The sequence below is a fragment of the Channa argus genome, chromosome 20, assembly GCF_033026475.1.
Source record: "Channa argus isolate prfri chromosome 20, Channa argus male v1.0, whole genome shotgun sequence".
Classification (NCBI taxonomy): Eukaryota; Metazoa; Chordata; class Actinopteri; order Anabantiformes; family Channidae; genus Channa; species Channa argus.
In genome coordinates, this window is record NC_090216.1 from 14,795,017 (window position 1) to 14,815,230 (window position 20,214).

Here is a 20,214-nt window from a genome sequence, read left to right on the forward strand (position 1 = left end):
GCCAGGTTAGAGGTTGATTAAAAGGAATGGCAGTAGGATTTTTAATCAAGAAAAGGCTAACAATTGAACACAAGTGCTGGGCTTGTGTAGTCAAGCGGAAATTCCACCAGTGAGGTATTTGATTGAGCTAAGTACAAATGTCTGGATAACTGTATCATTCAGACATTGTAAATAGAAACATATTAACATCATGTCCCACTTTGGCTCCACTCATACTAATGACAGGGCATTGGCTGTAGGTGGCTCTGTGATGTTTTTTTGATGATGTCATCAGTGTTTTGCCCTGGTCAACAGCCAGCAATGATTGGTCTGTCTTCAAACAAACAGAAATGCCAAAGTAATCTTAACTAACACCTAGAATCCTATGCTGTTGGGCACTATTTAAAGATTCATTAGCTAAATATGTAGCCTGTCCGAGGCTAGCCTAGCCCAGCAGTGATTCAAGGAGGTTTATGGTACTGTTATGTAACAGACTGGTAGGCTGCCAAGAGCAGAGGCCCCACAGCACTCTGTCAGGCTGAGAGTAGGAGGGGCGAGGGAAGAATGAGATGGAGAGACTGATAGATGGCACGAAAGTGAGAGAATAACCATGAATTTAAAGGAAGAGGATGAATATATGTAAAATAAGTGAAGAGAGAACTCATATTTTAAAAATAAATAAGCACCGGCCTACTTCGGCACGGAGAAAGAACAGAGGAAGGAAAAGGAGCATGTTGGAATCTAATCCAAACATACAGCTGCAGTAAACATAGTCCAGCTGCATGTCTCCTTCGCTCCGTCATGGCATTGTGTAACCATTATGACCATGAAATATCGAAATAACTTGATTGAAACACTCACTGAAAAGACACCAAAGTTAACATATACCAAGGATTTAATGATGGCAGCATGTTGTTCCATGGTAATACTTCTTTTAGTATATGTATTTTCTTAAAAGAATCTGGGCATGTATTTGATTATGAATGGTGGTCTGTGGGTTGTTATATTAAGTCATATTTCCAGTGATATTATATAACGGATAGAATCTAAACAACAGGTGACCAAATGCTGTAGTGTTTTGGTAAATGTCATCAGCTCCCAGTCTAATAAATACACAGGCAGAAATGTGTTTATGCAACTGAGACAAGTGGTGTGAGAGGCTTAAATTTTAAATGTGTCCAGAACACCACACCATACACACACTCACCCCCAGACGGCACATGACTCACTGGGACACAAACACACTTCACAACTCGTGTCACTGTCGGGACCTGGACGTGCATTCACAGGCTTTGGTAGCCTTCTGTTTTAACAGCAGTGTGTCCTGACAGCACGCTGTCTCTCAACATGCACTAACATACTCACATCTTTGATTTGTCATCTAGTAAATTCCTTTTAGGTAATGAAAAGTGCAAGGACTCAGATTTGTAGCCTGAAGCTAAAGAAAAGAGCTTCATCAGCTTCGTAGAGCTGCTCGTACCAACAGGAACACGATGCCTGCACACCCACAGATACAAGCCCACTCATGTAGCTCAGTGATCTTTAAAGACATACACACATACTGGATCTCACTTCAGGGCATGCAGGCTCACAGCAGGCTTAAAGCAGGGAGCAGATAGGTGTACGCACATCTGCACATACGCACCACTTCCACACACACTAATTGAGCTTCTAAGTGTGCAAGTACTCTATATTTATTTGTATACAAATACATACATACTATGTTGAACTGCATGATTTGCACAGCCACAGTACACATGCACATATGCACATAGAAAATCAGTGTTACAAATATGAATGAGGGTTTCTGTGGTGTACTCATGACAGTTGAAAGCTGCTGCCGTCTCAGGTACAAACCTGTGGTTGCTCCAGCTCACAACGACACAGACAGAAGCTGGTGTAGTTTGACTCATCTCCAACTCAGCTCAATCTGGTGTTTCTGAATAATGGAACAACCATTAGCCTGTGACTCACCTGCTAACAGCAAGTATGGTGCACTCAATGTTTGCTAATGAAAGTAGCAGGGTTCACTGTGAGCTGACAGGATGCTTGTTGTTTAATCAGAATGACTCAAAAACTGAGCCATGTGCAGGGAAATTTGCTATTGACAGCATGAGATGGAGGCGGTGAGGGCTACACTTTTTCATGGCAGACATTGTTTCGCCTGCATGTAAAACACACATACATAGATTTTGTGAAATGCTGGGTCTTATTCTTTTAATATACCAACTCTAAGACGCTGAGTTCTACCCATCTAAGAAGAAAATTGCTTAGTCTGATATGAAGTCTGATATCAAAATGTCAGAATGAAGCTTTGGTTCTCGTACATAGAAAGAAAATATTGTTGATAACAGCAGAAACCATAACCAGTGTCACCAGACTCCAGGCTACAGGGAAAACTCAGAGGGCTCCTGTCTCTTCTGTTTGTCACTGTCTACTTTTAGCACATGGCTACCAGTGTATTCACTGTCAGACCAGACTGAAGAACACAGCTGTTTGTGCTTGAATTGAAATACTTATGGCCATTAGAGATTCATCATGATTATTCCATACCTTTGCATTCTTCACACACTCTTTCTAAAAGGACATTGAGTGGGTCCAAGTTATGTCTTTGTCAGTAGCTTTAGTTTTTGGTAGCTTGATGAAAACAACCCATCTTTCAATTTTTGTATCTTAACTATGAGGGAGGTTTCTCATAAACATGTGCTAGGTCATTAGTCATAGGTATCAAAAAAAGAGGCTTTTCAGTTGATTTTTTTTTTCTGTAGTTTTATCCAAGGTACACATCATTCAGCATCAGCATAATACCATTTCAAACTCTCACTCAAAATAGAAACCGGTGTCCTCGTTAAAGGTTGGAGCTAATAAAAACCCTGTCATTTTGATTGCTGTAGCAAATTAACAGGCTGGCTTTTATTAGAAGTTAAATACATTAACAGAAAGAGGAGAGATGGGGAAGGCAGGAAAAAGAAGGCATGTAAAATCCCAAAGCTCAGCCTAAAGATGAACACTTGCAAGAACATATACAATAGCAGAGACACTGTCCCTATCAAGGCCTGCAAACCCTCTGTGTCCGACACTCACTCTGTAGTTGCTTGCCTTTGCTGCCCGTCTGCCCAGAGGTCTCCTCCTGTCTGACTGAAATTGAAACCAGTTATACAGAAGAAAAGAAAGGAGTGTTTCTCAGTAATTAGGGCAGGAGGTTAGGGGGTGCATTACAATAAAATTATTTTCAGATGTTTAAGTTATGTAAGAGTTTATTACAAAGTCATGAGTGCACAGGGGGGGGGGACACCCCTCTCCAGTTCTGGTACTATGGTTTTCCCTCTCTCTCAGCCTTGCTGAAAATCCCATTAGCTAAGCAAAACCTCACCTCCTCTTTTCCCTGGGTCTTTTTGGTTTTACAGTAAAGGTTTTTGTTACCAGATGCCAACAGCTGCCAGCTGGCCTATAGCTCTGTTTTCATTCAACACTTGTGCTCATATATGAGTCTCTCCCCTTCACCAGTGAACAATTGAACCTCAGTTTGAGTAGAAGTTATTGACATAGTGAGGGTTTCTAATACAGACTGGTCAACAAAGAATATTTAATTATGTATTAGGACAGTAAATTATTTAGCTCACCATCTTTTCATTTACTTAGAAAACGAAGTGGTTTACCCAATCAAGTAATTGGTAGTACCACAGAACACCGCTCAATACAAGGGACTAAATAGGCAGCAAAAACAAGCGACGATCTTTTGTGGTTAAAACAAATGTCCAAGCTAGTAAAACTTATTTGGAAGGAAAGATACTGCTGACTGTTCCTGTTTTCTCATAATTTTAGCTTACCCTAGTTTTGTGAATATGTTTTTAAAACTACAGAAGCTCAAGCTATGACCAAAGTTAGTATTATAGTGTAGTTTCCCTTTACTGACAACCTAAATTCCCAGTCTGCTTTCCTTTTGTTTTTTCATTCTGTAGCTGCATAATCTGACAAATAATTTTGATACAATTGTGAGTGATACTGAGTTTGTGCACTACAATTCAAAAATAGTCTATTAGCAAATGGCAATGTACTTAACATTCAGCTAGAAGATGCTCCACTGTGTATCTCCATTGTAAAACTGCAGTAGGACTGAGGATCAATAATGTAGCTCCAGAAAAATCCAGCATGATCCAGAGTGATACTGTATATCTTTAGTCTAGAGGATTATGCCAATTTTAGAAGTCACATTCTCCCAGTTACTGATTTCATTCAAATAAACAAGTATTGGTTGAAATCTAAAATTATTTAGGAAGTGATTAAAAGCAGGTTTGCTATATCACACACATACCCTCAGAGCTGTCAGGCAGCTTCCAGTGTTTTCAGTATGAGAGCATTAGTTAAGATATCATTAACTAGAATTCTTAGGCCATGTCTCTTTACAGTTCAAAATTGTCAGTGGATCAGCGTTATGAAATCTTAGGTCTGATGTCAGTGTTTGGTCGGAGAGTGGTGCTGGTACATTCCACACTGGAGCGAGTTGGGGAAACCAGGACGTAAAGGAAAAAAAACACCTTCTGTTTTTCCTTCTGGAATGTTAATGGCTGGTTTGACCTGTAGTAGACTGACAATCAGCTTGCTTGGTCTCCTGTCTGGTCTGGTTTTGTTTATATCATCTGTGTGGTGCATTCCTTATCCATCTGTCTTCTTGTCAACTCACTTTTGACTTAAAATGAACTGTTCAAATCCCACGACAGCCTCTGAAAATACGATACTATCATTAGATTTAGTGACAATATATTACTTGAGTTTCTGTAAAGAGTTCAAAACAATAAATTCTCCCTAGTTTTGGGAATTAAAATATTTTTCCTGATTACAATATCCTAAACCTCTTGGTGCATCCATGTTAAAAGCAGAACATTTCCTAAATAATATATGGTAAAAAGCTAAGTTTACCATTATCTAAATTAAGGAGGAGAACATTGCAAGTATTGTAAAAGTAGAGAGTGGTAATCACAAGCACTCAAAAAAATCAGGCCAGAGTAATGACAGGAGTCTCAAGTTACAACTCAATCATGTTCTTAGCAAATATGGTAGAGTTCCAGTGCCAGTTATGGATGAAATGTCTAGGTCAAACTGTTTCATTTCTAAGAATTTTCCTCACCTTTGGTTCACCTTTAGCTTTCTTGCCCGGTGGTGTTTGTGATGCTAGGGAGATGCTTGTGGAAACTACTAATTGCTTTGGGGAGTTTATTAGAATGTGGTGTGGGTCATTGTTTCGGGCAGGATGTATCTGAAGGATGCACAATCTGTGGCACTAGGTTAATGACCTTCTACAACCAAGGTAGAAACTAAGACACAGTCGGGCTGTAGTCAGTCCGACTTCAAGATAAAGGAGCATAATTTATCTTTTTACAGCTTCTTGACTATTTCAACGTGGAGCTAATGTTAGGGATCCTACAGCAAGTGGTCTAACAGAATATTTCTACTGCATAATTAAACCTGGATCTGTTTCTGACACACCTGGTCAACAAGTCATTCTTTTAACTCTTACATTATATTAGATTTAATGTTTTCAGACTCAAGAAATTACAAGGAATAAAAGACCAAGACAAATATATTTTGGCCCTACATTTAATTGCTTTCATGTTTCTACACTATATTTTTTTCTGCTTTTCAGAAGTTAAAAAAGTGTAAGTTTATTTATTTAAAGCACATTTAATGCCAATTTTTTTTTTTTTTGTCTTTCACATGATATGCCATTTGCCTTTTAAAACAGTTTAGGACCTAAATAGAAGTCTTCCAAAGTAGAAAAGTGAATCTTATAAAAAACAAATAAAGACATAAAATGAAACAGCCATTTTAAGAATTTTTTTTTTTCTTTAGCATTTATGACCTCTGTTGTCCAGGTTACATTGACCGACTGGAAGTTGTGGGGGACTTTTCTTTCTTTACACGTCTACAGGAAGCCTATTTCAGCTCGACTTTTATACAGTAATTATATCCTGTCCTGTTTTTAATTCCTACAAATGTTACCATGATAAGGTTGTTCAATGCCAAATAGCTTTAGTGGAATGTTCCTGATTCCAGAAGTATGAAGGCTAATTAGAATTGCTAAAGGTCAAGATCAGCTCTCAATCAAATGGGTGTGAATTAAATCCTGTACTCAAACAGTACGCACAGGCCTTAGTATACATTTTGGCGAACACTGGCAAACCTCAAGACCTGACGCAGCTAATACTTTATTTTTTTACACCGTTTTAGTCATGCCGATGACATGGAGCTGGAGATAGCATTGTTGTTCTACCACTTTAGCCCATTTTTTGTTTTGCCATGATATATCTTTGAGGCCTTCATGTTCCCCTCTGGGTAAATTGTAATCACCATGGCAATGCCTTAGTTTTTCTAGTGCCACAGCATCACTATTGTGCTTCCAAAAGTTATGAGTAACAAGCCCTAAAACCACAAACACGCCCCCGCAGTCTGCTCCTTTATCTCTAGGTCAAGATAGCAATGACAATCCTTTAACAACACTGGAATTATGCTTCCTACTAAGCAGTAAATTGCTACCATTATATAGGGTTATTTTAACTGTGGGTTGTGGTTTGTTTTTGTTTGTTTATTAGTTTTTTCTTTAGTTTTATGGTAGGGTTGGTTAAAACAAAGTTGTATTGTAAACACAAGCTTGCAGCTGCAAGAAATCTGTTGTAACAAAGGTAAATTAATTAGGTAAATAAGCCTAGATGTTTAGCATGTGTCATGTCAGTTTATAATATGTATTGCTGAGATTGGCTTAACCTGCACAGCGACATTGTAATCCCAGTGTGTGTTGTCATCTCTGTTTCCTGCCCAGACTGTGAATCATAACAGCAGGAGGACTTTAATCACACACTCATGATAAACAATTATTTAAGATACCAGCCACCGTTTGTTCAAGGTGTTTTCTCTAGTAGTCAGTATGACATCACAAACTGAGGTTTTGTGCTTGCTATGTATTAACCTCGGGTTGTTTTTTAATTAATGAACCTTTAGATTATGGTAAAATGAAAATTTCACCTTTTTCTCAGTGACAGTCTGGTTTCAAGTTTGCATTTGAGTTTGCACGCCACTATGTGGGTGCCTCAAAGTAATCTTACCCTCCAAGTGCACAGGTGATACTAAGCTGAATATAGCCCCCTTATGGCCAGCTGGTCCTGCTATTTAAAACAGTGGAAAGAGGGGGGATGGTGTTTACCATGGGAATTCTGCAGCAGCCAGAAACCCTTTGGTGGTGGTACTGGACTAAAAACCAACATAATTAGAATGGCTACTTTAATTTAAACATATTTTATTGAGCCCTCTCATTGAGTAAGTTGCCTTCTTCAAAGGTAGAATATTTTAACAACATTCTAGTATTGCAGTGGTGATTTAGGTATCGATCACTGAATAGTTGTGATTCATCCTATTATTAAATTAACCACTGCACCTTTTCCAAAGGGTGATGAGTGGTATGGTCATTATTGAAAATGGTTAGTAGTGTCTCCCCTTTAGCAGTAAAAATTGTTCCGATTCACCATTTTTGAGAGTAGACCTGTGTGTGCACAAGGGTTTAAGTAAAGATTCTGTCATCGATGGTTCTGTGATTTTGGTCTATAGTGAGGATGTTTGCATGTGGCAGCCCCCCCTCACCCTGGAACAGTGAACGAATGGCAACAGCTGAGCAGGAGAACTTTATCGGCATCACTCCCTGCTTGTGTGTGTATGTGTGTGAGAGTCAGGAAGAGCTGCAACCAGAGCAGTCTCTCTGCTGAGCTCACTGCTGTCCTCTCTTCCTCCGCTACTGGCCTCTTTTCAGTTTCCTCCCCTCAGCTCCCTTGTTCTTTTCATTTTCGACTTTCCCTGTGGATTTCTATCTCTCGTCTTTTGGGAAACCTTTGCAGAGCAGTGCTGTCGTGACTTGCTGGTTGCCACTGCAAGAGAAGGAGAGAGCAGGAGAAGGAACAGAACAGCAGAGAAGCTAAGACAGACCATTCAATTACTCCGGTGTAGGCGAGAGAGGAGAGGCACGAGTAGCGTCTTTTTTTTTCCAGACTTGTTTTGGTTTAAAAGGAGATTTTCTTTGACCTGTATGGAAGTCTTTTGAAGTATCTGATTCCTACCCTTACCTTGGAAAGAGAGGACAGCTGGTGCAGTTTTGACACATCGAGTGGACTCTTATTCCCTTCCCTCGTCGGCTGGAACTGCCCACATTTGGAACTTAAGAGCGACACTACTTTTGACCAAGAAGTTCAATGTTTATTAAATAATTCATTCCCATTCTGATCGATAATGCTGGACACCAACCATTGCCTGTCCTTTGCACCCTCCCACCTGGGTTCTCCTCCAATGGGAGATGACATGGAGAAGGCACAGCTGAAGATGGAACATGACAAACATGTCTATCACAGCTTGAAAGAAGGTGGGATCCGGAAATGTACATAGTCAGCACAGTCATAAGATATCTGATAAGATTTGCATTTACTGAATGTCCCTCAGGCTATAGGTTCATATCAGTACCTTACACTTCATACAAATGGTTAGTGAGGATGTGCTAAAAACAAAGGAATAGCTATCCTGGTCCCTGTAGGATGGATGGAAGTCAAAGTGGTTATACATTCTATCTGATAAATGTGAACTGTTTACATCTATATTAACTTGCTAACAATTGTAGTATATTTTCCACATTTGTTTATCAACTGATTATCTGTACGTCAGTGAAAACCATTGTCAGAATTAATATTACATTCCCTGCATGCTCGTGTGCATGCATAATGACAAAAAGCAACTGGCAAATAGTGCTACTGCTAGGTAGCTTGAATTAATATTCTAGCTAGGGGTACTACTGGATCTTTAGTCCGTGTTCTTAAGTTAACCTTCTTTAGTTTGTCCCTTTTGCCTCCCTGACATGAAAGGCATCAGCAAAGGGGAAAAAAACCTAGAAATGTGATGACTCTGTAAGGCTGTTGTAAACAAATATGGCAGATATTTGTGGCAGGGTGTTCCCAGTAAAGGGGCTAAAGGCATGCGTGTTGTACGGCGTATTCTTTGACCTGTAGTCATAGTAATGTTGTTATTTAGCTTATATGACTTGCGTAGCTGCAGCATAACCTTCTAGCGAAGACACAACATTCAATCCTGTTGCATCAGAAGGACAAATGATTCAGAACAGGGTTATTAAATGTCACAGAGCAGTGATTAAAATATGTGGTGAAAGCCCTCAGCATATTAGGATGTCCATAGTTTATGTTTAATAGTTTCTGTTGGTGTCAGTTTCATGCTTGTCTGGTTATTGGTCCCTAAATCACAATAAAAAGTAAAAATAAAATTATTATCCCCATCCAGTAAGAGACTGATAAGGAGTCGAAAAAGGAGGTTATATAAGAGGATTTATGTTGGAAAAATGTTCTAAGAGTCCACTTATAAATATGTGTAGCTTATTGCAGAGTATTGTAGGTTGTATCAAATATGATTTTAATGTTATTGAAAACCACATATGTTGCACAATCAAATTAAACGTAATGCCACTGCACATTTTGGGATTTAGAACCAACAGAGAAGGGTTACAAAAACATCTTGTCCCATAAAAATGGAAAAATCTAGACAGCCAACAGTGACATAGTATCAAAAAGTGGTGATCCAAATACAGCCTAATTTGGAATGATCCAGAGGCAGTGCAACAGAAAAATAAGCTTACATTTGTTTATAGCTAACATTACAACAGTCATAGATGACTGACTACAGAAGAAACAACACATTCCTTTGAGGTTGCAATGACAAAAGTAGTCTAGTTAAGAGCAAGGGCTAAGAAATAAAAACAGTAGAAGAAAGCTTTAGCCAACAACTAACCTCTAGTATATTTACCAAGGAAGACACACATCACGTCTTAAGAATGGACAAGATTTGCATAAAGTATAAAGGGTTTGAGAATTTTTGTTCCCTGAAATTTTAAATAATTTTTGTTCACAACAACCATTCTTGATTCTGGTTTCCCTGTAGTGCAGCACAGCAAAGGTGTTGGGAGTAACCTGGAATTGTTCCTGCCCATCTAAGTTTCCATTCTCAAACAATGAACTCATGCCACACACTATTAGCACATGTTCCACATAGAGCATTTCCAGCACCAATACCAAGTGTAACATCCATTGAAAACATGTTTGTTCGACTTGTGTTACCAGGTTTGTTGCTGGCTGTGTGTCATTGTCTTCATGTATGTTTGTTTTCTCATGCGCCCACTTCCTCACCCAGTATAGAGTAGCATGTAGCAATCAGCGTCCGTGTGTGTGTTGCCATCGCGAGTGTGTGCAGGCTCAGCTGTGCCAAGCCCAGGGGTCTTTGGGGACACTGACAAACTCAGACATGTTTAATCAGATCAAATGACACACGATTACAGCAGGATTAGCCCAGTTGGCCACCTAAAACTTGGCTCTGCCTCAGTAACCTATTCTGTCTCCCTCTCTGGTACCTTTCTAACCCTAAACCTAACTAGCACAAACCAGGGAGCTGGCACTGAATGTCTCACTCAGGGACACACCTGGTGGGTAGGCTAGGATTTGAACTTCTGCATCCCATCCTGCTGTTATACCCATTGAACTACCAGGCCACCAGAACGCCTTCACTGATTTTGAAGTTCGGGTTTTTGTAGTACATTTTCATAAATGCCATTAAACTTCCAATTGACTTCCCTAAATCAAAATATTTCTCTACTCTCGACTACTAAAAAATGCCTCCAGATGACATCACAGTTCAGATTATGTTGTCTTGTTGCTCACACCATGGTGTTTGTAATCATGGTCAACCTGCTTTTCCAGAGCTCCGCAGATGACATCATCTGAACTCCTAATGATGCAAAACTCCTCCCGGTGATGTCATCTGCAGGTGTTTTCCCAGTAGAAGCAGAACAATATTTTAATATAGGGAAGTCAGAGGGAAGTTTAAAAGTATTGATGTAAATTTAAACCCTAAAATAGAGCCAAGTTCAAAATTGGTCAAAAGTCTTCCTTTGGTTATAGCTACAATTTGGCTCATTACTTATTTTAGATATACATCAGGTTAAATATTAGGTTTTTTATCATGTAACATTATAAATACTATGGGATGATTTGTTGTTTATTGTGGCATTTTATCAGTGAAAAGGTTACTAATAATGCAAAACATGTTTGAATTGACAGTTGCTGTACCCCCAATAAAGGATTTGAACACAAAACTAAGAAATTAATTCCAAAAAATAAAGCTGATCAGAACCTAATGTTTTGCTCTCATGCTTATGGCCTGTTTGTGATTTTTACTTGCCCCCCATGACAAATGGAGACATGCTTGTGATTATTTCACAGCCATGGGTATGCGTACACATACGAGACGAGGTGCCTCTTTGTTTCTGGAGTTTGGCTAAAAAAGTGTGTATGAATGATTACAAGGAACAGGACAAGGGATGGGAAGTAAACAGTACACAGAGACAGACAAACAGAGACATAGATATGTACTGAATCAGTCTCTACTTTATTGTCCATATGCAGCTGTGCTCGCAGTGTGGACTACCTACAGGGACTTCAACATTAGTGATTCGTGCAGACCCTTGCAAACTTGATGATTGCCAAATAAATGTAACACTGACCTTTGTGGCCACATAGATGTGTACATGAATTGGCTTTTACTTTATATTCTCTCTGTGCAGCAGTTTAGGTTAGACGTCTGGTTAGACATGCCCCGTTCTAGCCAAAAGATTACAGGCTTGAATAAGTTAGTAAAGTGACCTGTGTAGACTGGGATTCATTGCCGTTCCTTCTGCTTCATCTAAAAGCTCTAAATGCAGCAATCTCTGCTATCTTTCTCTCCCCCTCTGTTCTTTGTTTTAACTTTTTATGACTGCAGAGGCCAGTTTTGGCTGTGGCCTAGTATCCCACTAAAACTGTCTTTCCTTTTCATCCTTACCTTAAATTAACCATAATGGCCTTTAAACCTGATTTAAGATGCAGAGCATGTCCTGGTCTCCAAAAGACAGACTTTTTTTTTTTTTTTTTTATCCCAAATCTTCAAATATCAATTCGGCTCTACCTGACTACACACATTAGAATCAACGGTGGTCACGGTTTATAGATTTACATGCACAAGTGAAACCAAGTTACTGTGAGAACTCCTTTTAAAGGAAGGATCCTTTTAATACAATTAATCCCATGTTTTGTTAGCGTCAGTTCCATGTTTCTGTCAGTAGGCCCTTTTCTCTCCAACCATGTTTTTGAACAAAGACTATCAAAGTTTATCACTTGAAGGTGGACAGCTTTAAATTTAGTTTGTTATTCATTATAAATTTAGTTGCACTGTCATCTTTGGTTTCCCCACATTAGCCTACAGTTTCAACACCACTGCAGCTTTTCACACTTTGCAACAGTACTATTTTATCTAATGTGTCACTTCTGCAAATTTCTTTAGACCACTAAAAGAATTGGGTTTAATAATGATTGTGATGTTTTTATGTCTAAAGTTTGTGATATACCAAAGACGTTGGTCGATAAACTGTTCATTACCTCTATTACAAACCACTGTGGTCTGAACCCCCAGTGCTTGCACTTCAGTTACTGCCAGAGGTCAGTAAAAAAGAGAGGAATGAAGAGAGTGCAGGAGAGAATAAGTACAGTAGGTAAATTGAGAGTCTTTGGTTTCTGAATGGAGGGGGCACTGGGGTGTGAGGCTGGGATAAGGAGAAAGTGTAAGATTCTTTTTCCAAGAATAAACCCCTTGGAAGTGCCTAGTGTTGTGGCAGCTTATCCTGCACTTAGCCATGGCATGATCAGGCTCTATGTATTTTTATGTATTGTGTTCTAAGTGTTTGTCCATGAGTGAGAATTAATCTGTTAGCTGTTGAAGTCTGCAACATATACATGAATACTTGCCTGGCTGTTAATGTTGCTAAATGTGAAGTGACATCCTAATGCTTCCAGAGTAGAGTCTGTAGTATTAGTCTGATCCTTAAAATGATACAGAGCATACACCCTTGTAAATATAACGGAGGAGAGCTGGGATCGCAGCAAGGATTCAGAGCCAAAGAATGACATTTACTTGCACAATCTCTGAAGATAATTCATGGGACTTTCAGTGCTGCTGTCCAAGCCTGGATTGTTAGTCATAACAGAGGCCTTATCAAGCAGCAGCTACATAGGGTGGCTAACTTGTTTAGCTAGCCTGTGAGCACCAATGATGTCACTTTGTTGGTGGGAAGGAACAGGTGCTGCTTGCCTTCAAAGTAGCAGACACAGCCATGGCCAGAAATGCTCGGGAAGCCTCAGTGGGGTGTTCCACTTCACGCACATACACACTCACACACCCCTTCAGCAGGGGCAGCTGGTCATAATAAAACAAGTTTCAGCTGAGTAAATCGGCGCTAAATGTCTGTGTCAGTGAAAATAGCATTTGGCAACAACATACTTGTAATTTCCTTTTGATTTTTATCAACCATTCAAACCAAGATGAGCATGGTTTATGTCAGTTTTGCACATTTCTGTCATGAAAAGACATGGTTCTGTCGTTAGCTGGTTGGCAGTGTGAGACACTAATTTGGCCTACTCACTTCCCCAAATAGTTACTTTGCAGTGACACTGATAAGGGCAGCAGGTGAAGAAATTCAGTGGAATTACATGATGCTCCAACTGCCTGTATTTATTTATTTTTTAATTCTTTATTTTACCTCGGTCTAACAACGTTTTAGTCATTACTAATTGCTGGTTTAACATTCACGTATTGCTATGAGGCTACTTTGAAAGATACTGCTTTCAGGCTTAGGGGTTGTGTAATAAAGTTAATTTGACTTGAGGTGAAATGATAAGAACATGGGGGCATAAATGAAATGTTCCATGTGCAGATAGGTCAATCATAGTTAGACTGCTTTTGTCCACTAGTGAGTTTCTTAAAACTCTCTCTCACAGGCTTTGTGTTATGTAACAAGTGCTTCCTGTTTTGAAATGACGCCATATCACCCCATATGCACTATTTCTTCTCGTCTACTTCCAGGATGGTGTTGTTGCAGTCTCATTGTTCTTTTTGCTTCCTTTGCTGGTTTGTCTCATCTTCTTTGCTGTGCTTGCTTTATATCTCTCCCTGAGTCTTTGTTGAATGATTACTTTTTTGTTTTGTCACACACATGCGCACACAGAAGTAAAAATTAAAAAAAACTGCCAGAAACAGGAAACATGTAGTACTCTGCTCACACCCTCTTGTACCCGCCTTCTCTGTAACTTAGAAAGAAGAACGAAAGGACGGGGGAAATAGGAGATTAAGGTGCATGCCACTAAGTGCAGATCCTCTTCATATAATTCCAAATGAATCTGGATTCCCCTTGCATGGTTATATATCTAAACGTAGCTGCTGACCAGTGGACAATAAGAGAAGAAACAAATGCTTTAAGAGCAAAGGGCTACATTGCTGCAGTTTCTACAACCGGCCATCTCTAACACTATTCTCCTCGGTCTCTCCCCCTCACCTTCTCTGTCTCCATGCAGTCCTCCAGCTCAAACTTCAGCAAAGACGCACACGAGAGGAACTGGTCAGCCAAGGCATCATGCCACGTAAGTCTCTGCTTCATATCCAGTGATGCTGTGTCTCCTTTTTCTATACATTTCCATTAGAAGCAAGTTCTACCATGGATTTTTAGTGTATTTAGGCCCATTTTAATATGTTTGCATGGTATATTTTTATATGTGCAGCCAGTGTTGCACCCAGTATCCACTCTACAGAAAAAGCTCTAATGATATAGGTTTATTTATTGTGCGGAAGATCTTTTGACACTAAACAGACATGCAGACAGCAAAGGCACTTTGTCTGGGCTTTTTGAGCCAACGGAGTTTCTTGCTCCGTCAGATGGCTTGCAAACACAGTCATAAATAGGAATAAGTTATTTATAATAGCAGTGCTGAGGGGTTATATGTGTGTGGTTGATTGATTCACATGCTTAATGGGCTTAATGCAACAATATATGTAGTCATCCATATCTGCTCGACAGGATATGTTGGTAAATTGTATCTCTCTGTCTGTTAATTTATATGAAAATGTCTTCAGGGAATACAGAGTTTTCAAGGTTGACGCTGGTTTTGCATTTGTTTTTTATTTCATTTATTGTTATTTTTGTGCTGAAAATGTCAGGCATAATCTGCATGTGTTATCGGTATATGGGTGTTATGGATGTGTCATATTTCTTGGTGTCTTTGCACCACTTTGACTTATCAAATGGGGCAGCTTCCTCTTCTGTATCCACTTCCTGTTTCAGAGTTCCGCACATCACAAGAAACAGCAATGTAGTTTTTAAACTTTTCCTCAGTTTTAGAGCATAATGTAGCTACAGGCAAAAATAACAAAGGGTTTTTCTTTGTTAAAGAAAATTACCTCCCAATATTTAGCCTCTGATGTATATGGTCATTAATCCTCTATGACACGCACATTGAGGTAGATGATTTGCTTGGGCTGCTGTTATGTTCAGAGAAACTAAACATGAACAAGACAAATAGCAAGTAGCCACATTCCTTTTAGTAGCTACAAAATAATTCTTGTCCTTATAAATTCCGTGAAAAACTATTTTAAGCTCTTTTCACATCTCCTTTTGTTGTAGAAACCACTTCTTCTGTTTGCCAATGGCAGCATCTGACCCTGGGATGGCATATCACTTCACTAAAATGCACTTAGTAACTATCTTCTCTCAGTGTGCATAATAGTATGGGTAAGCCATGAGACTGCAGTGAAAAGGACACTCAGACCAAAGGCGTGTTTTAATGGGCAGCATGAAGTCTCACCATTGAACATTTTATCATTACAGTAAATCTGTCTTTGTCCTCCTCATGCAACAGGCAATATCAATTTATACTTGTAAAGTATGTCACTCTAAAGTGACTCTTTTGTAGAGACAGACCGTCAAAATGCATAAAGAGAGACTAACGAAAAGCGTGGTTTTACAAGAGGTTCGTAAAAAAACTATTTTTTGCTTACAAGGTGAGGTTTTACTCAAACACTGGAATTTAAAGAGTTAATTTCATCTGTTGCGTTGAGACACAGCAAGGTAGATCTAAAGCTGTTTCAAGGTCGAGGCCCCTGCTGCATTATAAGAGAGTACATATCATATGAAGTTCTAAAGAACAAAAAGACAAGGGTCCGTCACCTTGTATGGACAACAACTTTGTTATGGTGAAATTCACCCATTTTGTTTAGTTTTAAAAAATACAGTGATGTTTGTCATCATTGGTAAAATATGTTTATGACATTATAATCTTTTTACAACAGTGAAGAAAGGTCAGTTTATACTGTGGTCTTGAATTGTCACATTGGTTTTGCAGCTGTAGGTGGTGTGAATGACTAACTTTCCATCCTCCTCTTCTTAGTAAGCACCACCTAGATGTTCTTGAGCAAGGTGTTTGACCGCTTATCAACAGCTGTAGGACTGTCAATAACTAATTCGTTTATGTGAAGCAGGGCTCCTTTAGTCAAGACAAAACACAAGAAGGTTGATTTTACTGAGATCTGTCATTAAACAACTTATACTGTAGCTATGGCACTTTGTTTTACGTAATGGTCTTACAGTCACAGTTTAGTACGGGTGCAGAAATGGATTATTTTTCAGATTGGAGGGGGCAGCATTCACAATATCCGTGTTTTAAAGAATATTAAAATATAAATTTGAAGTATGAAATCTTTAGTTGCTACATTAAAATTGCAGTATGAGGCATGGCGGTAGTTTTTGTAAATTGTATATTCTTCCTTTTAACAAATAAATACAAACAACAACAACAAAAACATCTGATATTGTAACTTTAAATTATTTTTACAATACAGTGATGTCCACATGTCTGTCTGGGAAGAGGATAAATCCAAAGTGTCAGGCACAGAGGTGTAGCATCTTGCCGTCGTGGCAATGTGGGGGTAGTGATTTTTGTAGCATTCTTATTTATTTGAATTTAATAACAATAATACATACCTGAAGAGTGGGCATACAGGGAATGATTTAGATTCTTTTACTACAGCTAGCGTAAAGTTGCACATTATACACTAGCTTCTCCGTCCCTAGATTACATGCCTCCTGAACTGTGGGGGCTGATCCGTACAGATGCCAGCTCTACACGATGGCTTAGTAATTTAGGTATTAGCTTAGTTATTTTGGTCTGAGCTGGTATCACTAGTAGCTGTTAGTAGTAAGATTGCCTAACTAGTTGTCTCTTTTAGCTGACTGTAGCTACACATACAGTGCAGTAGATCCCCTGCTGTTGCCAGAATGTCCACATTCACACACCCTTGGCAGCCTTTGGGCAATCAGAGGATTGTTGTTATGTCACTGTAACTGCCACTTTCCTCCCAATATCCTTCCCCAAACAAAGAGAAGATCCTTGTTTGTGTCTGTGGAGCTTTTCTAAAACCTTAACATAAATGTTAAGGTGTTAAATAAAACTATAAATAAAATTAAGTGATATTTAAATTTTTGATAACTTTAATACTTTTTGACTGCTTGTTATCAAAAGTACTAAACTTGCTTTTGGAACAAGTCAAGTCAGATGGAAAATGTTAGCTTGCTAAAAATGTAGAAATGTGTTTCTACTCATATGCACACAGACACACACACACACACACTACTAGGTACTTTGCATGACTGAGAGCAGCTATAATTATAGATTCTTTTGTGTGTGGTAGTTAATTTATTGTTTATAAATATCCTCAGACTATTAATCTAGTGTTGACTAATTTTCCAATTTAAAAACTATGTATTATGATGCAGGTGCAATGTTTTCATTTACAATGACGAAAATATAAATGCATATAATGAATATATGCAAGGATGTGGTACATGAAATGGTTACTGAATTTACATTGCAACAAAGTAACCTCAGTTAATGTGACCAACTGAAGGCCTGGAGAATAGTTTGGTTACATATCTTAAAGAAACTACCATGTTACGGTTTGGAAAATCTCATGGGTGCAGACAAGTGGGTCTGTAAGTTTTGTCTGGCTGTAAAACTTACTTAAGCTAAGCTACTGCTATTGACTACTGCACTTCCTGCAGCCCTTTCAGTTTAAAAGCCACAATGATAATAAGGAATAAGTACAGCTAAAGAAAACAATTGATCACTATTGATTGTTGATCATTATAATGTTCCAGAGGCCTATCAGAAGCGATCAGTTTTCATGGTTTAGAGGTCATGGTTTAGCACCCGTGAGCTACTTCTGCATTGAGCCTTTCTTCTCTATAGCTGTATTTGTTCTCACATTGTCACTTGATAATCGTTTATTTATTTATTTCTCTACATTCCTCTCATCACACAGCACTGAAGAGCCCTGCAGCCTTTCACGAACAGCGGAGGAGTCTGGAGCGAGCAAGGGTAAGTGATTTCTGCATGGATTGTTCTGGAGAATAAGGTTTGGGGTTTTTATTTTTATGTCGTTTATATGCAGTTTCTTTTCTTTTTTACGTATTTTTAGTCTGTTCATATCAGCTGCTAAAACCCCACTCACAAAAATTGAGATATAGGTGATATGGTGATTGCTGCTAAGTAAGGTGTAGGTCACCCTAGCAGTGCACCAAGGATGCACCTGTTACTAAATAAAAACTTGCCATCTACAGTAGCAGTTTATTTCATTGTATTAAGTTTTCATTACAGGCTTGTATTAGCATTTCCAACAATTTGATTCCCTACTTTTTTCTTTTTTTTTTTCATTTTCCATTTTTCATTCTTTATTTCTTCTCACCTTTCTCCTTGTTCCCCTCTTTGTTCTATCTCCACAATATGAACATCCCTTGTTTTACCCAGACCGAGGACTATCTCAAGAGGAAGATCCGGAGTCGTCCTGAACGAGCCGAACTCGTCAGGATGCACATTCTGGAGGGTTAGTTTTTTTACCTATTAGCGTAACTGCAGTTTTAGACGCCCTATAATACATAATGAAGAGCTTAAGTTGGTTGAAATATATGAGAGACCACTAAAAATTAACCACACAGTAGGAACAATTTAACCAGTGTGATTTGGTTAATGTATAACTCCTACTTTATGTTCATTTGAGAACTAATTTCATAAGCACTGTATAACTCCATACAGTGCTATACTGTATACTCCATTTATCCACATTATAAGGGCTTAAGTTACTTTAGAGTGAGTTTTTTTTTTTTTTTTACTTTTTTTAATGACCTTCGTGTTGTGACATTCGTTTCCATGTTCTGTTTCTCTTTTGTTCATCAGCCGGACTTGATGCTTTGATAGTTTTCTTGTTAACACAGCAGTCATTTTGCTTTGGTGTAGTTCTGAAATGAACCTTGATTCAAATTCAGGAAGTGCCCTAAAAATCTCTTATCTTCAAAAAGTCAACTTCCTGTCTGTAGATCTGCTGAAAGTTGACGTCTTGCGCAGCGGCATCTTTTATGCCTGCTGTAGTTTAAAAATGAATCACTTGATTAATGAATGTACTGTACATGGTGTATGTTGTCCTGCTACTTCTTATACAGAAACGTCGGCAGAGCCATCTCTACAGGCTAAGCAGCTGCAGTTAAAGCGAGCACGATTGGCTGATGACCTCAACGACAAGATCTCCCATAGACCAGGTCCCATTGAACTGATTCACAAGAACATCCTGTCAGTCAGCTGCCTTCTGCAGCATTCACTGCTGGGTGGGTGCACACTACTGTCAACATTAAAACAGTAGCACGTCTTTTGACAGGGACAGACCTATTAATTGCCCTCTGTGTTAGTGTTTCTTTTACAAGTACCAACACTTTTAATAAGAACATTCAGAGAACTACACAATTACTGCTGTAAAGATGGAAGAAAAAGGACCTAGAGCCTTGTTGCAAACTATAAACACTGCAGTTCTGTGCTGCTCTACATGTACACAATATGAAACAGTCGTACTATGTTGTATGTCTGTTTCATATTGTCTACATGTTCCAGCAAGAAAAGTCTTGGTGTATCGCAAAATTTTTGTGCAATAGTTTCGCCTCATAGAATTGATTGACATTCTAAACAAACTTTTTGTTGAGTAATTACAACATCAAGGTATCTACACTTGTATCTACAAGGTATCTACACACACTTGTAATCCAGTATTTCAGAATAAACACAGTATAAACACAAACACACATACACTACTTTATGAGTCTATGTGGTATCACCCTAGTCATTGCGATAACATAAAAACTAAGCCACACAACTATTGCAGAAATAAACCAGCAACTATGTTTGGACATAGTCATCTGTTGTAAGAGCCTTGAACAGCTTCTCTAAACCTAGTCATCCCCATTTC

At 38.8% G+C, this 20,214-nt stretch overlaps 1 protein-coding gene across 5 annotated transcripts in view; it reads left to right on the top strand.

Moving 5' to 3' along the window:
- The window catches only part of mrtfab (myocardin related transcription factor Ab), a 38,928-nt gene that overhangs the window by 10,446 nt on the left and 8,268 nt on the right, over positions 1-20,214 (top strand). For 4 of the 5 annotated variants that reach the window (XM_067487708.1, XM_067487710.1, XM_067487709.1 and 1 more), the window contains exons 4-7: positions 14,451-14,516; positions 18,247-18,302; positions 18,732-18,807; positions 19,421-19,582. In XM_067487708.1, coding sequence (XP_067343809.1) covers positions 14,451-14,516; positions 18,247-18,302; positions 18,732-18,807; positions 19,421-19,582 — 360 coding nt within the window. Of the gene's footprint in view, positions 1-7,565; positions 8,381-14,450; positions 14,517-18,246; positions 18,303-18,731; positions 18,808-19,420; positions 19,583-20,214 lie in introns of those variants that run through there. The other variant, XM_067487712.1, reaches the window with a different exon arrangement.